This window comes from Mus caroli, chromosome 9 (assembly GCF_900094665.2).
Source record: "Mus caroli chromosome 9, CAROLI_EIJ_v1.1, whole genome shotgun sequence".
Lineage (NCBI taxonomy): Eukaryota > Metazoa > Chordata > Mammalia > Rodentia > Muridae > Mus > Mus caroli.
In genome coordinates this window covers 68,704,671-68,722,845 of record NC_034578.1, presented here as the reverse complement: position 1 = coordinate 68,722,845, position 18,175 = coordinate 68,704,671, and the positions used below count along the sequence as shown (strand labels likewise).

Genomic DNA, 18,175 nt, shown 5'->3' with positions numbered 1-18,175 from the left:
TGTGTGAGCCTCCCCCGCGTAGGGTGCGCCCCGCACGCTTATCCTGCCCCGGAGCCGCGCGGGCACCCAGCCCTCGCTCCACAGCCGCTGCGAGATGCTGCGCTCCACGTCCACTGTCACCCTGTTCTCAGGTGGTGGTGCCAAGTCGCCTGGAACGCCCAGTAGAAGGGTAAGTAGCTAGCTGGAGAAGGAGCTGCTGGGGGATCTCTTGCACCCATCCCTGTCGCCCCATCTGTAGGGATGTGGGGAGAAGGATGCTTCTGGCTGCCGATACCTCAATCTTGCCTCAAGTTTCCTGGCTAGTCCGGGACTCCACACTGCACCTCGCTCTGGATGCTCCCGAGGTTGGAAGAGAGGGCTTAGGGGACTTTCTGGGATACCTAGAACTTCTCCTTCGCGTCTCCACTGTCAAGCCAAGCTTAAATGTGGCATCAGTTTAAAAAAGGCAAGGGAGAGTTTCTGAGGTCGCTGCCCTGAATATACTTGAAACGCAAACTTTCCTGAATCTCTTGTTTGGGAGCATCATCCGTATGTCCATCCACCAGTGACAGACAGCCTCTGATCCAGGAGCCAGCTTTGCCAAGGTGGTTGCCTGTTTGCAGACCAGAGCTGAGCAGCTGACCACCCCGGAGTCTAACTGTGTGGGACTCTAGTTTACTTTTTTAAGCCCTGACCATCACCTCCAGGGAGGTTTCCCTAAAGAAATCTGTTTAGCCACAGTCTTTGCTGAATCTGTTCTTACCTCCCAGATGCTCCTGAAAGAATGGCCAGACTTGTCAGGTTGACATTCTATGCCCCTTCGAAGATCAGGGCCTCAGAGAAGTCTGCTAGGAGCTTAGCTTATAGCTTTCTGATTCTTCTGGTATCACGTTATTAAATACCTACCTCTTCTCTAATCGCGTGTCCCCACCGTTCATTCTAACAGGTTAAATCCCCTTCCAAAAGCCCCTTCCGAAGTCCGGTCAGTTTGATTTGACCTTTAGTGTTTGTATTCTAAGCTATCTTTTCTCCATTTATAGACGAAAGGCATGTGTTGCTTTTGGGTGAGGGCCAAGTGGTGGTGGTGGTGGTGGTGTGTGTGTGTGTATTTATGTTTGTGTGTATATGTTAGACACCTAAGGCTCATAGAACTCTGGTTGCTTGGTCATTAACTTGATAAAGTGGCTTCCCATTTGGTTAGTGAGTTTCCAACCATGGGCTTACCCTATTGCAAGATGGGCATTTGACTCTTTCCCATGGAAGGCTTTGTTTAATCAGAACAAAATTTAGGTTGACAAAGAATAAAATCATTACAAAGTTAGCCCTGAGCTGTGTGCAGCAGCCCCTACCCACAGGGAGACTCTGATTTAGGTTGATGCTGGGATCCTGTGGGTGAATTAGGTGTAGCCAGGAGACTCAGTAGCATCTTTGAGATTTCTCTCTTGAGTGATGTCTGGACATATGGGAATGCTTTGTCTTTTGGCTAAGACTGCATCGAAACTCTGCGCTGAAGCACTCAGGCTTCTGAATTCAGACTATGTAGGACTGATTGGAACATTCTAGAACTTCTGTGGACAAAATCTTTCTAAAGGCTCCAGTGTGTGTGTGTGTGTGTGCGCGTGCGTTGATTGACTAATTGACTCACTGAATATTATAGATCTATTTCTGTGTGCTACAGGGCTGGGCACTCAGTTCCATTCTGCTCTCGGAGGCAGACATTATCACAAATGAGTTTGTGGAGTGAGCAGAGTATTTCCAGGGTTCAGTGGTCCTAAAAGAAAGACTCTTTCTGAGGTGTGTAGGGCAAGCCTCTCCCTGCAGGGGAACTGCTACTTAGTCTCCCAGCAGGGGCAGGAGTTATGAAGGCAATCGACAAGGTAAAAGGAGAACCATCATTTACCTCAGTGGATACTTGACATGGACTGTATGACGATGTGTGCCAGACCTGCTTTGGGACAAAACACAAAGAGTTTTTAAAATAATTTAAAAAAAAAACTTTTAGAAGCACAAGAAAATAAAGATATACAGTAAATACATAGCCATGAAAAATGTTTCTGAAATTGAAAAAAATTCAAGAAATCCGGCCTTCTCTCACTCCCTCTGTGATGCTGGCAAGGAGATGATCTCAAACTGGAATACTTTGGGTGTGCTCAACCTGTGGTTTCCTCCAGCCAAGGGTAGCTATGGACCTAGTCTAGCACAGAATCGTATGTGTTCTTAAAACACTATGAGATGCTTTAGTTTGTTTTGTGACTCAACGGCGTGGCTCTTGAGTGTGAACTTCGTAAAGGACAGCACCGTGTCTCAAAGTCAAAAGGTCTGCTAGCTATTAAAATAGATCAGTTTTATCCGCAGGGCTTATCAAAGCAGGGCAGGAGTTGCCCTGAGTCAGCTGCAAGGGCAGTGTCCAACCAGGCTGTCACAGGTCACCCTTTGTTCAGAGACAGCCACCTGCAAATGGGCTTACTTCCCTCTTGTCTGAAACTGTCTCAACGGGGAGGAGGGAGCCTGTTGGGGTTCAGGATGGTGGGGGTGGTTTCTGTTAACCCATAAACAAAACTCTGAGAGTCGTTCATACACAGCAACCAGTGGGAATTAAAAAAAAAAAAAAAGGATCTGCCTCCAAACCAGTTGTGCACTAAAAATAGTTTTATCTATGGCAACCGTGGGAAGATAAAGTGTTTGGAGAATAGGTACAGCCAGAATGGTGACCTTGGGGGATGTGGGGGTGGAATTAAAAAAAAAAAAAAGTAACATGAATGGCTTGGTGATTTTGAAAGGAGATTTGTAATTGAAAGTGAATCTCCCAGCATAGGCCTTTGAAGTGAAGTCAGTTGTGTGGCTAGGCTGTGAACTTGGAGTGGAAGGCACATGCTGTCCTGTCCTGTAGTCAGGTACTTTGAGCTCAGATCCTGGGCTAGAGCAGAAGGAGATGTGAAGCCTGTCACAGATTCTCTCCAGCACCATGTCCTCTTGATAAGGAGAGACTGTTGGCTGCCTGTAGCTGGCATTGTGACCCATCGGTGGCATTAAAAAAAAAAAAAACTAAAACAAATCCAAACAAGGCCATGGGATAAGCTTGCTTCCTAGCCAGCCCTTCCTTTGGCAGAGGCTTTCTCTCTTAAAACCCAGCACAGGCCTGCCCATCCTCACTCCGTGGCTGGTGCTGTCCTCACCAGGGTCTTGTTCCTGCCTTGTTGGTTCAAACCAAGGAATTCCCCTTGACTGGCATGTGAAAGAGACTGACAGGTGTTCCAGCTTCCTCTTCTCGGTGGAGGAAACAGTCCGTATAGCTCTGTTTCCTGTACCCTGTGGGATTCAAGGACAGTGTGCAAATAGCTCTTCCATCCTGTAGGATCTGAGGAAGGGACATGGGGATTTGGGGGGAATTCAGCCCCTGAAGGAAGGAAGCTGGTTGGAGCATCCACTGGGGGAGGGGGACAGATTTTCATTGCATCCCGAAAATTGCCTGGCTCTTGCTTAGGATCCCCTTGAGCTGGTTCCTGACAGGCTAGGTGGTAGAGTTTTAGAATTGTGGCATCATCAGGGCTTAAGTGAAAAGCCTCTGCCACTAACAGATGACAGAGGCTCGGGAAAACACCAACTGGTTTGTTTGTTTGTTTGTTTGTTTTTGTCTTTTGTCCTTCCATCTTGCCTTGTTCAGTGCAGGGTGGTCAGACTTGGGGCTCTGAAGGATACTGAAGAACACTGGATTCACAGAGCATCCCACCTATATTCTGCAGAGTGTACAGAACCAGTCCAGCCTTGTTCCTAAGCCACTATAGAGGCCTAAATGTGGTCTCTGTTGATGTTTCTCTAATGCTGTGCATACACACTGAGAGCTGATTTGGACCTTGGTGTCCCTACCAAGCTTCTTGGTGGCTGGGCACACCCTTCCAAGTCAGCGAGCCTCAGTTGCCTGATTGAGTGCAAGAGCTGGCTCACTGGAGCTAAACCTGAGGTACTTCAATGGGAAGCGCTTCATCTGTTACCTGCTTTACAGTTTAACATGGCCCCAGTACTTTTCCAGCACATAGGTGAATAACAGTGGTGCTTGCCTCTTTCCCTCTTCCGTTGAGCCGTGTCTCCTAAATGTCAACCATAGAATGATCTTTTCTAACGTGCAAAATCCAGCCGCCTGCTTCTTCTGCTCCAGGAACCTGTGCAAAGCCAGACTCCATGTTTAATATTCGGCTCCCCAGCCTGACTCTTTTATGTCTTGTCTATCTCTCTACCTTTCCCAGGTATTTCAAATACCCCCCTCTCTGGGGCTTCCTGAGCTCCTTGTTCCCCCCTCCCCCACTCTTGTTGCTTCATACTTCTCCCCTAAGGAGAATCTGCCTTGTCTTGAACCCTCAGTTTCTCAGCTTGTCCAACCCACTGTTGTGTGAAGCTATGAGTGACCACTTGAGAAGCTTTCGAGACCTTGGAGGTCTGCTCTGTTGATTCAGTGCACCCCACACAAACCCAGAGCCCTGAGTTCAAGTCCTACAATATATATATATATATATATATATATATATATATATATATGTGTGTGTGTGTGTGTGTGTGTGTGTGTGTGTGTATGTGCATGTGTATATATATGTATATTGCATGCCTACCAGCCAGGCATGGTGGCTGTGTGTGCTCATAATCTCAGCAGTGTCAGCAATATGTGTTCATAATAGGGATACAAGGACAAACAGATCAATGTTCTGGTAAATCCAAGGAGAGCTGTACAAGGTATAATAGCAGTCAGGGTCCCAAAGAAACTTCACTTCACAACCATTCAGGAAATGAGAACTTAAGAGGAAAAGTCTGGGATCCAGCCCTCCAGCCTGATGCTTCTGACCTACCTAGGAAGGAAGCAGGTGACAAGTGGGTGGGATGGCCCAGGTGACAAGTTGGACGATTCTGGTCTCCAAGTACTCACCTTGCCTCTTCCTCTGCCACAGTTGGAATTTCATTTATTGGGTTAAGTCAGTGATTCTCAACCTTGGTTCTACATAGAGTTACCAGGCAGCATAAAGCCAACTCAGGTTTTGAACCATATGGGACATAGGCTGAAACCATGAACTAACTGGTACCGTGTTTATTGGGGAGTACCCCATGTGATTGTGAGTACAGTTGAGAATGAGAGTGTTTCTCTAAGCATTGGGGATTTCTTGGAAGGGCAGCTACTCTAGGGCAGCCAGCAAGATCCCTTGGGCCTTGCAGACAGCCATCAAGGTGATGGGCTGGGCAGGGATCCAAGCACTTCTAGATATAGCAGGATCTTTGTGTACATTTGTGGACTCAGAGACTTTATTCTCAGATCATAGCATTTGGGCACATTCTGTGGCTAGTATGGAAGTGATCCAGAGAAAGTTGAGAGAGCAAGGGAGGCCCCTGCCTTCCTATTGGTAGATTTTATGAGGCTACAGCCCTAACATGAGAAAGAAAGGTCCCTTCCCATGGTGAGAGTGGAGGCTAGATGCTGATGCTCAGACAGACCTGGCCTGCTCTGTTTTGAATATCTCTGAGATAAGAGTGGATTTCACCATGGCCTACAAAGTCTGAATAGTTCTCATCTAGCCCTTTATATAAAAACATTGACCACCCCCCCACACCTTAATATAGATAATGAAGCTACAAGTTCAGGGTCACAACAATCCTTATCTAGATGGTGTGTGCTCCATTCTCACTTGGCCTGGCATGTAGGTTCCAGAGGTTGGATACGTTTGTGTTGAGCAGGGAGGGGAGGCCACACCCCTCCTCCAGCCACACCCACAGAGGCCACACCTGGTGTTTTGAAGGGCAGCTTGGCAGGATGCCACAGTAGGAGTGGACCCAACCTGAGGGAAACATAAATGCATTTGGTTTATTTCCTTAGGGAAATCCACTTTGCAAACTGATTAGCAAACTCCTGTTACCACCCTCGGTCATCTTTTCCATCCCCCGAGATAGATTTCCCTTCCCCCTTGGGTGAACCCCAGTTTCAGAAGCTGAGAACAGAAAGATGGATGAAACCCCAGAGTGTCTTTAGATTAAGACGTCTGCCTCCACAAAAGGGGTCACAGAGAGCCCCAGAGTTCCTCTGTGTCCTGAGCTATAAACAGAGGCTTGATTGTACTTTTTGTGTGTGTGAAGGAGACCTGAATGCTAGCTGTTTCTCCCTTGCTTTCCCTCCCAGGAGGGTGACTTTGAAGACAGTCGGAGAATCCCTAAGGAGTTTCAGGTATGGTCTCCTTTGTTTGAGTTCACTCTCTCAAATAAACCCAACCCAACCACACTGATACCCTGCTAGGCTCTGGAAAGGCTATAAAAGCCATCCTGGTAAAACGCTTGTCTGATCTCGACCTGTGCCTTTCCCTTCCATCATTTTGTAGTGGAGAGAGTATTAGGAGAAACTCCATTATTCAGAATTGTTGAACTCATGTTTTAGTGTTATTCTCTTTATCTGTTCCCTGTCAACTGGAAGAGTTCTGCCCTTAACTCTCTGTTTATGTTTATCTCACCTGCTGACCAAATAGCTTAGGTTGTATGTCACATGTCAATCTCTGGACATGTCAACATTGAGCTGTACCTGAGCTATCTTGTCTGAGAGATGTCTGTTGTTCAGTGATGGATAATGATGAATTTCTGAGACCCACAGACCTCAAAAGGACAGCACTATCCTTTTATACCCAGCTCACATGCCATCACGTCTAGATGGTACCTTTCTCATAGAGTCCTACTTCTGGTTAAGATTAAGGTTCTGTTTCCTTTAACCAAATAATAAGAAACTTACAGAATTCTTAACATGTGCCAGAGACTGCTCAAAGCTCTTAACATGTCAGCTAAATTAGCCTTCACACTCGAAAGAGAAAGTTGTTTTATAACTAAGGTAACGGAAACACTGAGGATGAAGCCTCTTTCTCAAGTTTCATAGCTAGTGTCAAAACCCGTATTATGACCCAAGAAATGCAGACCCCATGCTTTAACCTCCAAGCTACCCTGCCTCTCAGTACCATACATTGTCTATGCCTACCATTGTTTCATGTAGCCTTATTTGAGCATATTAGTAGCTTACGAGCTCCTGGGGGTACAGCAGCTTCCTTGACATCATGGTCCCTTTCTATCCCTTAAAAAGTACTTTACAAGTCATAGGAACTCAGCCATCAAAGAATGGAGCACGGTGAGCTGGTGAGACAGCAATGGTTTGTGGGCTGTAATTTTCCACATTGTTCAGACCTCACGGGCTGAGCCCGCTCCTGAGAGGATCCCTGGGTATAAATTGTACTAACTACCTTTGGGCACTGTTTAGCCTGGGAAAACCCTGGGAGTTGTGAGTTTCAGGAAGCCATTGTGATTGTGATTAGCATCATAAAATGCTGAGATAAGCCATGTTGGGTTGATGTTACTCAGGGAAGATTCTGCCCCAGGAAGATGGGTAGAGGGAGGTGCACCCTGCCCAGTCACCCTAGTGCGCAGGGTTCAAGGGTCATGTTCCTTACCAGAGCTTTTATTAGGAACTCAGAATACCTCCTAGGCCTCTAGCATACTTCATTTGCTATTGCTGAGGCTATTGGATTTAGGAAGAATTAGCAACCCCCCACACACACATACTCTCTTTTAATTTTCCTTATTGTTATTACTATAATTGTGTGTGTGTACTCTTGTACATAAATGAGGAAGTCAGAAGAGAGTGTGCATCCGGTGCCCTCCTCTATCACCCTCCACCTATTTCTTTGAGGCAGAATCTCTCCTCAAATCTGGGGTTCAGGTTTTTCAGCTATGCTGCAAGCACCAGATGAACAGTCTCTTCTGACCTCCTTATTTATGTACAAGAGTACACACACACACACACACACAATTATAATAATAAAAGTTAAAAGGGAATATGTGTGGAGGGGATGCTAATTCATCCTAAATTGGATAGCTTCATCAACAGTAAATTGTCTCCATCCCCCTCAGAGCTAGGGTTACAAGTATGGACGGAATGCCTAGCTTGTTTCATGGCTGCTTCTAGGAACTGAACTTTGGTCTACTTGATTGGGGAAAAATGCTTTTAATCAATGAGCTACCACACTAGTTCCACTATTATTTTAATTTAAAAACTACTTGAAAAAGTTGCAATCAACACAGAAATCCACAGCCCACCCACAAACATTTTTTAAATGATATTAACAGTTGTGGTTCCTTAAGGTTGTGTTTCTCCCCTTTAAATCTACATGAATTAAAAGGGTGCGTTTAAAAGCAAAGTGGGGTTAGTCTTAACATTTTGTTCTGAAACTTACTTTCTCTTCCTTTTCTTTTCCTCTTTTCTTTTCTTTTCTTTCTTTCTTTCTTTCTTTCTTTCTTTCTTTCTTTCTTTTTTGTTGTTGTTGTTGTTTTGTTTTTAAGACAGAGTCTCTCTGTATAGCCCTGGCTGTCCTGGAACTCACTCTGTAGACCAGGCTGGTCTCCAACTCACAGAAATCCACCTGCCTCTGCCTCCCAAGTGCTGTAATTAAAGTTGTGTGCCACCACTGCCCCACAAACAACCTTCTTTTATCATAACAAATATATATTTGCTAGGGAGGCATGTGATCCTGCTCCAAGCTGGGATTAAGTTGCTTGTGTACCATCAATAGTAGGTCAGCATCTATTAAGAATAGCTGTGCTCGTTAATATTTCCATCAAAGCCCTTTATTGATGAGAGCAGATGATTTGGATAGGATCCAAGGGTGTGGCCCCTGGTATCTGCTGCAACAGCCAAAAGGCTTTGAAGCCAAATCTTTTATCTTGCAGGCTCTTTTCATTTTTATGTGTTCTGTTTACTGTTGACTTTGTGTGTGTCTTGGTAGGTGTGGCTCAAACAGCCCAGCCCAATGGTCGTGGTATAGCTGCCAACTGTGGGAACTGTGTGGAGGAATGTCAGAGGAGGAGGGCCAGTGGAGAATGGGTGCAACTGTGGTGAAGGCCCATCTCACCTGTGGGTGAATTAATGCATTAAAGTCTCTTTCTTGAAAATGATGGCCATTAGGGAATGCCCCTCTAGGATCTACCAGCCAGTGAAAAGGCATTGTTTACCTTCTAATGCCGCAAATTCCATTGACCAAATAGTTTCCATGGAAACGAGGGTCAGGAAGCCAAGTGGACCTGTTTTGTTCTGGAGCATAGGTTGAGAACACAGTGATAATATCTCAATATTAATAAAAATACTTTATCAGGGCTGGGGGGGGGCATTCTGCCAGCAAAGCACTTGCTAAGCAAGTGTGAGGATCTGGGTCTGACTCCATAGAACCCACTTCCAGACTGAAATCTCAGCATTCCTACAAATCCCTGGAAGCTCACAGGCCTGTGAGTCCAGCATGTGCAGCAGCAAACAGCCAAGATGCTCTGCTGCAAACATGTCATCATACTGTGCCATCACTAAGGGCCATGTGGTTGATCTACGGGACCTCATCCTTCTTTTGCATGAATATGTAGTCCTTGAAGAGACTTAGTGGCTGGCTGCTTTGCAAGAAGCTTCAGAAAGCCTGATGACTGGTCTGGCACAGCAAGGGCTGACATCCAAGGTTGTTCTCTGACTTCCACATAAGTATGCCATGTGTGTGTTCATACCTTTATACTTAAATGTGTGCATGTGTACACACACACATACACACACACACACACACACACACACACACGATCAACCTTTACATCTCTAGAGGCATGCTTTCCTTTTAATCTCATCTTACACTTGAAATTCAGAGAATAAATTTCCCATGGCCAAATAGCCAGAGGAGGTTAGAGCCTGTGTGCACGTGTGAATTTGTGCATGTGAGTTCGTATAGACGTGTGTGCATCCTCATGTATGTATGGGATGTGGTGCATTCATGGATCAGATTCAGCCTGTCAGAAATGATTGCTGAGAATCATAGATTTGCATGGTCCACCTGGTGTGGCTTATGTTTTAGTGTTTGTAAAGGCCAGTCTGGTTTTAGCCAGGTGGAGTGGCCTATAGTCAGAAGGTTGCCTTTCTCTGTAGGTGACTCCCAGTTTTCCATTAGGGCTGCTGCTCATCCAGAAAGAGAGCTATCTGGTGGAATGGCTAGCTCTCCTCTTGCCCAACATATCTGGGTATGAGCATTGGATGCTTGTTGTAAAGCTGGCCAGAACAAAGATAGCCCTGGGTGTCAGGCCAGGTCCACCCTGAGGTCACTGGAGATGAAGCTAGTCCAGGAGGACGTAAGAATGGAAAGGCATCTATCTTGACACTTCATATATTTAAAGAACCAGGTTGGAGATGGCCATAAACAAAACCCAGGACATTGTGCATGTTAGGCAATTACTTTTTGGTTTTGTTTTTTAAGACAGGGTCTCAGTATGTAATCCTGACTGTCCTGCAACTTGCTATGTACACAAGGCTGGTCTTGAACTCACAAAGATTCCCCTGCCTCTATCCTCTGGGTGCTGGGATTGAAGACATATGCTACCATGCCCAGCCTGGCAGTTTTTGGAGCAGGGTTTCAGTAAGTTGTTCAAGCTGGCTTTGAACTCACTTTGTGGCCAGGCAGTCCTTCAGCTTGCCATACTCTTGCCTCTGCCTCTCCAGAAGCTGAGACTGTGGACCAGCACCTCCAGGCCTGAATGAATGGCCAGGAGGTGTTCTCCTTGTACATCTGTCTCTGAACTTCCCACTTTTATAAGTTTACCAATCATTTTGTATAAGGATTGCCAAGGTGGTCTCATTTTTACTTGATTGCCTCTGTAAAGACCCTCAACTTGACTCAGCTTGCTTCTAGCACACACAAGGCCCTGGGCTCCATCCCTAGCATGACATAAACCAGGCATGGTGGTGCTCAGGATCCCCCACTGTCACCAGACTCTCAACAAACACACAAGCTGTGACTTTAATGCTTCTTTTGTGTTTAATGTTAAGAGGAATGGTGCAGTTTAGTCTTTCTCTCATTGGCTTGGCTTCGCTTTGCAGTCCTGAGCTTGAACCTAGGACCTCCTGTTTGCTAGATCAGAAATTTACCATTAAGACAACACTCCCAGTGCTGGCCTTTTGGAAACTGCTTGAGAACCTTTATTCATGTATGTATGCATGCATGTATATATGAATATATATGAATATGTATGTATAATATATGTGTGTATATGCATATGTATCTGTACATATTTTGTTTGATTTTGAGACAGGGTCTCACTATATAGCCCTGGCTGTCCTGGAACTCACTAGACTAGGCTGGCCTCGAACTCCCAGGGCTCTGCCTGCCTCTGCCTCCCAAGTGCTGGGAGTAAAGGTGTAAACCTCTATGTCTAGCCTTTATTCCAGAATTTCAGTGATCTTTATCTGCAGCTTTGAGAACCTGACAGGAGGCCTCAGCAGTCAGTGACAGGTGCTCACTATGTACCTAGTGAAACGCCAATGTTATTACCTTGGCAATTAAGCTCTTGGTCCCCTGGCCTTTTCTGCTAAGTCTCTTTTAATTTTTAGCAAATGAAACAGTTTTGGCTTTTTCTTCTTCTTCTTTTTCTTTCAATTCTAAACTACTTAGAACATTACATTTCTCGACCTAGCTGTTTTTAAGTGGATAGGTTGATGGCTTTCAGTGCATCAACAGTACTGTGGCTCCATTGCCACTGCCAATTCTCCCATCTTCCCAAACTGAAAGTCTACCCCCAGTAAAAGCCCAACAAGCTGTTCTCTGTCTCTTTAGCTCCTGGAAGCATCCTCTACTCCCTGTCTTGGTGAGGGTGACTGGTCTAGATACATCATATGGAAGAATTGCTTTGCTCTCATGTGCTTGCCTTATTTCAGGTAGTATGTCTTCAAGGTTCATCCGTGATACAATGTATTAGAGTTGCCTTGCTTTCAAAGGCTGAGTAAGGGTTTAACCATGATACAATGTGTCAGAATTGCCTTTCTTTTCAAAGGCTGTGTCATGTTCTGTTGTAGTATGCACTTGGTTCCTCCATCTGGCAATGGACATCTAAATCACTTCTGCTTATTGAGAATAATGAACATGACCAGAGAATCTTTATGAAAGCCGTGATTGGGCTGGTGAGATGGCTCTGCAGGTAAAGGCACCTGCCACACAGGCCCGGTGGCCTGAGTTTGATCTTCAGGACCCACACAGAGGTGAAAAGAGAAAACGGATTCCACAGAGCTGTCCTCCGCCTTGCCCCCTGCATGCCGTGGCATGCACACCCGTGCACACACAGTATCTGGAAGAAAAACCTTGTGATTAACATGCCCATGTCTGTTGTAGGAAAGTTAAATACATAGGCTAGAAAAGTAGGGAATACCTCCTATCTCTTCACTGGAAATGTAGACAAGAGGAAATCTAGACAATTTAGAATTTAGACAATAGGTAACTGCATTATGGATTTTGGCTTCTATCTCTCCAGTGGAATTTTGGCTTTTGTGTGTGAAATGAGATCATTTTAGGCCTTTTGTTAGGAAATTTGAGCCATTTAGAAATGTTTGAAATCTCTGAGCTTATATAATAGCTCCTTATTTGAGCAGCTGGACGCTGGTGGGCACTTGTACCAGGCCATGCTGGTCTTAGCACGTTGGTGTCCTTCCATAGTGATCAGGATGGTACAATGAACCTGTTACTGTGCAACAGGCAGAGGGCCAGCCCTGGGTCTTTCTGCCACCAACATTTATCCTAATTGGACTTTCCTCTCCACCTCTTTTAGGCAAATGTCTGCAGACTGCGGCTGACTGTGCCCCCTGAGAATCCAGTGCCACAGCAAACAGAAAAGAAGATTGAGAGGAAAGATCAGGTGAGCCATCTCTGAGCCAGAGCCTGTGGCTGGCCTTGTGCATTAATGTATTCTTCTCTATCCCTCACCAAGTTATGTGTTGGCCCTGATTAAAAGGTCCTCAGCCCTCCACACTGCTCCCCCAGCTGCCCATGTAGCTTGGGCCCCAGCCCTTATTTCCTGGGGAACACTGTGGCTCTGTGTAGCCTCCTGGCTGTGGGGACACTGGACTTAGCAACAGGTGCTGTGGCAGGGAAAGTGGTTTTTCCTGGAATGGCCCATGCGGTGGAGTCAAAGGGCCTTTTGTGAATTGCCGAGACTGGAGCAACAGGTTGAAGGCCTGGCTTCAGCTGTCAGGAAGAGCCCAGCGGGCAGCTGAACCTGCTTCTGGCTGGATATCAGAGGCTTCTGCAAGCATTTTGTGTCATCTCTGAACAGAACGCCGGCACCGTACAGATGAGCATGACCTTACCTTTGCTTTAGAGGGAGTTTTTCAAGCGGGACAGGTATATAAATAAACAATGGGGATGCCATGTCCCATGTGTTCCCATCTGGAGACATAGAGATGGCGCTATGTGACCCTGGCAGGTGGCAGAAGTTGAGGCTTAACAAGTAAATGGGAGGACCTGCTTACCTCTCCACCTGTGGACACCATTTTTCTCATTCCTAAGCAATGACTGGCACCTGCGAAATTTCATCCCCTAGGATTCCAGTGGTGAGCACAGCAGTAAACAAGGCAATGGCTGTCACCCACGCAGCTTATATTCCAGTGGGCTGAGAATGAAAGAAAACAAAATAATGATGTGCTTTCTGGAGGGACAGCGTGGGAGAAAGCGATGGGCATGCCAGAGACTGGGCAGGCCTTCTGGTGGACAGTTTACATGAACATAAAATGAAATAATAGGTTATAAATTTCATGGGTAGAATTATGAGATTGTGACTTCTTGAAATGCAACCTTCACTTTTGACTTAATCAGCAATGAACCATAAACAAGGAAGCCTCTTGTAGACCGGTGAGAGGCTGGTACTGCCCCAGGGTTATTCTTTTCCTGTGACACTCTTCTCCTCACTTGTGTGTGTGCACATGTGTGTGTGTGCGCGCTTATGTATGTCCATGTCTGTCCGTCTGTGCCTGCAGTGGCCAGAAGTAAACATTGAGTGTCTTTCTCAGTTGCTTTCCACTGTATTTATTCTGTCTGTATGTCTGTCTGTCTCTCTCTTCAATTTTTTTCAAGTTTTATTTTACACATGAGAGGTTTTGGCCTGTGTGTTTGTACATATGGGCGACACATGTGCACCTGGGGCCCTCAGAAGTCAGAAGACGATGTTGGAACTGAAATTGTGGGTGATTGTGAGTCACCATTGTGGGTGCTAGGAACTGCACCGGGGCCCTCTACAAGAGCAACAAGTGAGCCATCTCTCTAGCCTACTTTTTTCTTTTTCAGATAGGATCTATGGCTGTCTTAGAACTCACTATGTAGAACAAGCTGGCCTCAAACTCACAAAGATCTTACCTGCTTCTGGCTCCTGTGTGCCGGGATTAAAGGCATGCCCTATTATACCCGGCCTCATTTCTTGATATGGGGTCTCTCTCTCACAGAACCCAAAGCTTACTAATTTGCCAAGGACCTCCCGGGATTTTTCTCTCTCCTCCCTCTCATCTGTTTTGTTTATTTGTTTAATGTGGTTGCTGACCCAAACGCAGATCCTCATGATTTGCAGCAAGTCCTTTACCAGCTGAGCCATTTCCCCAGCTCCCTCTTCTTCACTTTCCACCAAAGACAACAAGTTACGGGAATGGATGCAAATGGCAAGTGACAGGCAAAGGAAGTAGGGAGGAAGGAAGATGGAGTTATAGCCAGAGAGTCATGAGAGAATGGAAACTCTCTGACCTGCTCTGAAGGAGAGGAAGTGCCACACCAACAGCACCTGGAAGGACATTCCAGGAGGTGGGAAGAACAAGCTAGACCTGACATACCCTGTTCTGCAAATCCAGGTAGCACTAGGAAGGGCCTAGCCAAAGCTTTAGGAACTGATTTTATTTTTTTTTTAATGAAATTTTTGTTTATTTTTATTTTATGTGTATGTGTGTGTTTGCCTGTATGTATGTCTGTGTACCACGTGCATGGTCCATGGAGGCCAGAAGAGGGTGTCAGATCCCTGGAACTGGAGTTATAAATGGTTGTGAGGTGCCCCATGGGTGCTGGGAATCTAACCTGGGACCTCTGGAAGAGCAGAAGATGCTGTTAACCACTGAGTCATCTCTCCAGTCCTGACAGTTCTTTCTGGTGAAAATGGACATAGCTTGAACACCAAAAAGACTTAAGATTTGTATATGTTAAATAGCCCAACTCCTTTTTTTTTATTTTTATTTTTTGACATTGTTTCTCTGTGTAACAGCCCTAGCTGTCCTGGAATTCACTTTGTAGATCAGGCTAACCTCAAACTCACAGAGATGCACTTGCCTCTGCCTCCCGAGTGCCGGGATTAAAGGTGTGCACCACCAGTGCCTAAATAGCCCCAATCTTATGAGCCTCTTCATGAGTTGGATTTGGGGACATTTGGGATTTTGAATTTTGGCAGATGTGTGTGTGTGTGTGTGTCTATGTATGCATATGCTTAACTGGTAAAGTCTATACAAATATTCTCAACCAAGTGTAAACAACTCCAACATCTGAAGCTCTTCTGGTCCCAAGCATTTTGAGATAAAGGACACTCAACCTACAAAGATTATGATATATTGAATAATAATAAAAAGCCACAACACTAGTGGTAACCAGAGAGGCAGAGAAGGAAGGGGAAGGGGAAAGGCTTGCTATGGAACACTAATTAACCGAGAAAATGTTTAGAATTTCTGGATAGGCTTATCAATGGTGAAGAAACTAGTTAGTTAAATATTATCACTGAATAAGGCATTCACCTGGACTTAAAAGTAGAGCCTCTAAAGAAACAGCAGACCTTAAAGCAGAGTAAAATTTCAACCAGGTGACCCAACCCAGAATTACCAGCAGATGACAACCCTGTTAGGGGACTTCTGAAGTGAAGATATTAGGATTCTGAAGTGATTAAGAACTACATACAATACCTGGGTAATCTTCAGGCTGAATTGCATAACTGAATTAATTACAAGGACACAGAAAGGTCCAAAACACAGAACATTCCACAGAACAATTGGCCTGAATCCCTCCCATGAATTTGATATTAAAAACAAGAAGAATTTCTGTTGTTGGAAAGATAAAGACATCAAACATGAAATGTTATTGAACGAACTTTGGTTAAATTTTGGCCCCCAAAATTTGTAACAGACATGTTGATATACTTGTCAAATTTAGAAGATCAGCCATATGTTAGCTATTGAGTGAATTTTGTTTTTATGTATGTGAAATATGATTGAAGATTTTTTTTCATAGCTATGGACGTAAATGCTTGGCTTTTTTCATTACTGTGGTAAACTAACAAAAACACCTTGAGAAGGGAAGTGTTTTCTTTGGGCCAGTAGTTTGAGGGTACAGCCCATGGTGGGGCAGAAGCCATGGCGGCAGGAACCCGAAGCAGCTGGTCAGAGTGCATCTGCAGGCAGAAAGAAGGGAGAGATGGAGGCTGCAGCTCAGCCTCCTTTCTCCTCTCTATTCAGCCCATGGGATGGTGCCATACAGAGTCAGGATGGGGAGTTTTTACCTCAGTTTACCCAATCTAGAAGCTCCCTCACAGATGTACCTAGTACTTGATGTCCTAGGTGATCTTAGATCCTGTCAAATCAACTGTCAGTATTAACCATTGCAGTGCCAAAGCTCATAACACCAGTGAGAGCAAGGGGCAGTGAGGCTTCACCTGCTGGGCTCTTGTGATGACCAGGGTTGAATGGGGTCCTCTTGTTGAGGGGACATCATCTCCTTCCCTTTGTGTCCTTCCTCTCATTGAGAAAGTTTGAGGAAGAAGCAAAGTCCAGACTGAGTGACAGTCCCAGGGCATAGTGGCTGTGTCCATATACATGGTAGAGTCATAGGGAATGAGATATTTCTGAGATGAGCAATGGGGGAAGGGCACCCTGGAGTGGCTGTTCTCATAGAAGAGCCAAACATCCCCAAGGACAGAGCTGGAATGCTTAGCTCTGATGACCTTAGGGTCATACTGAAGTTATGCACCCATCTTTCGTCTTGAAGAGTGCTTTCCAGATTGGTTAAGGCAGTGACTTTTTTTTTTCTTTTACTGTAACTAAACATTAGGCATTACTTTTATTCACAGAAAGAAAAAGTGTCAAAAGTTAAAATGAAAATTACACACAGTTTTCTGCAAGTTGCTAAGGACACGTGGACATTGTCATTTTATCGGAGCTCACGTGTGTACTGCTATAGCTTGCACTAGAGGTCAGAGGAAGACTTGTTTTATGATAGATGCTTATTCATCAGGAAGCAATCCGCTGGGGGAGAAAAAGTTCACGATAGAAGATACCTGTTGTATATCTCACCACAATAATCTCAACTCCATATTGATTACAATTAGATGAAAATAACATTGACACTCCGAGCAGTCAGCAGAGCTCTCTTTTACAAGAGTCCACGGGGCAGAGGGTGGAGAGGATTGGTGAGATGGGCCAGCTGTCAAAGACCTTCCACAAAGTCTGACAATCTGAGTTTGGTTCCAAGCACCTATGTGGTAGAAGGTGAGCTGATCCCTCAAAATGTCCTCTTTTTTCTTCCATGTATACATCACGGCATGTGCATACTTCCACACACACACACATATGCATTAAATACATATTTAAACATTTAAAGGAAACAACAAATGAAAGGATCCAGATTCGACACCCTTGAGAAGCTCTCGACCTTACAGAAAGGATCCTTGCTGGGAGATGACATCTATTAAAGGAGGAAGACAAACAAGGGAGTAATCTTGCTTCAGAACTGAGTCACGTAAAAGTGATGTCACGTAAAAGTGATGTAAGCTAAGCTGTTGGACTAGGAAAAGGGCACACACTCCTTCAGTGGTGTAATTTCTAACTGCTTTAGTAATCAGAAAGACGGCATAAGTCTAACTATTTGGGGCTGAGTTTTATCACCCACTCTAAGTCCAAGTATAGGCGTTTGGATTTATTTACCTTTTTTCCTAAGAGCTACTTCCTCACATTTCCCTGGGCAAAGTGGCTACTCTTCTGTGACATCACTGAGAAGATTAGAAGAGCCCCAGCCTTCACAAATGTTATTGTTAGGAGCAATTTGTCAGTTGACAAAGGGGGTGCTAAGAATAATGATTTTTAAAAAACTCAACATTACACACACACACACACACTTAGGAACAACCAGGCTCAGAGGAACACAGGAGCTGTGCACCTTGATGCATCCTGGTCCTGCACTGGGCTCTGGTGTGATGAGGTCCTAGGTGTCTGTAACAATCTGTTGACTCACTGCAGAGGAACTGGGATAGAGAGGAGGGTGAGGCTGGCTGTTTCCCCAGGACTGAAGCTCTTGGGTGGTGGCAGCACCCAAAGGTTCTAGTGGCAGCAGGGAAG

The 18,175-nt window shown here is 45.2% G+C and overlaps 1 protein-coding gene across 2 annotated transcripts in view; it reads left to right on the top strand.

Annotated features, from left to right (window-relative positions):
• Positions 1-18,175, top strand: part of Myzap (myocardial zonula adherens protein) — an 88,690-nt gene continuing 70,515 nt past the window's right edge. The window contains exons 1-3 of one of the 2 annotated variants that reach the window (XM_029481481.1): positions 1-169; positions 6,134-6,178; positions 12,601-12,687. In XM_029481481.1, coding sequence (XP_029337341.1) covers positions 95-169; positions 6,134-6,178; positions 12,601-12,687 — 207 coding nt within the window. In that variant the 5' untranslated portion in view covers positions 1-94. The remainder of the gene's footprint in view (positions 170-6,133; positions 6,179-12,600; positions 12,688-18,175) is intronic. The other variant, XM_021171902.2, reaches the window with a different exon arrangement.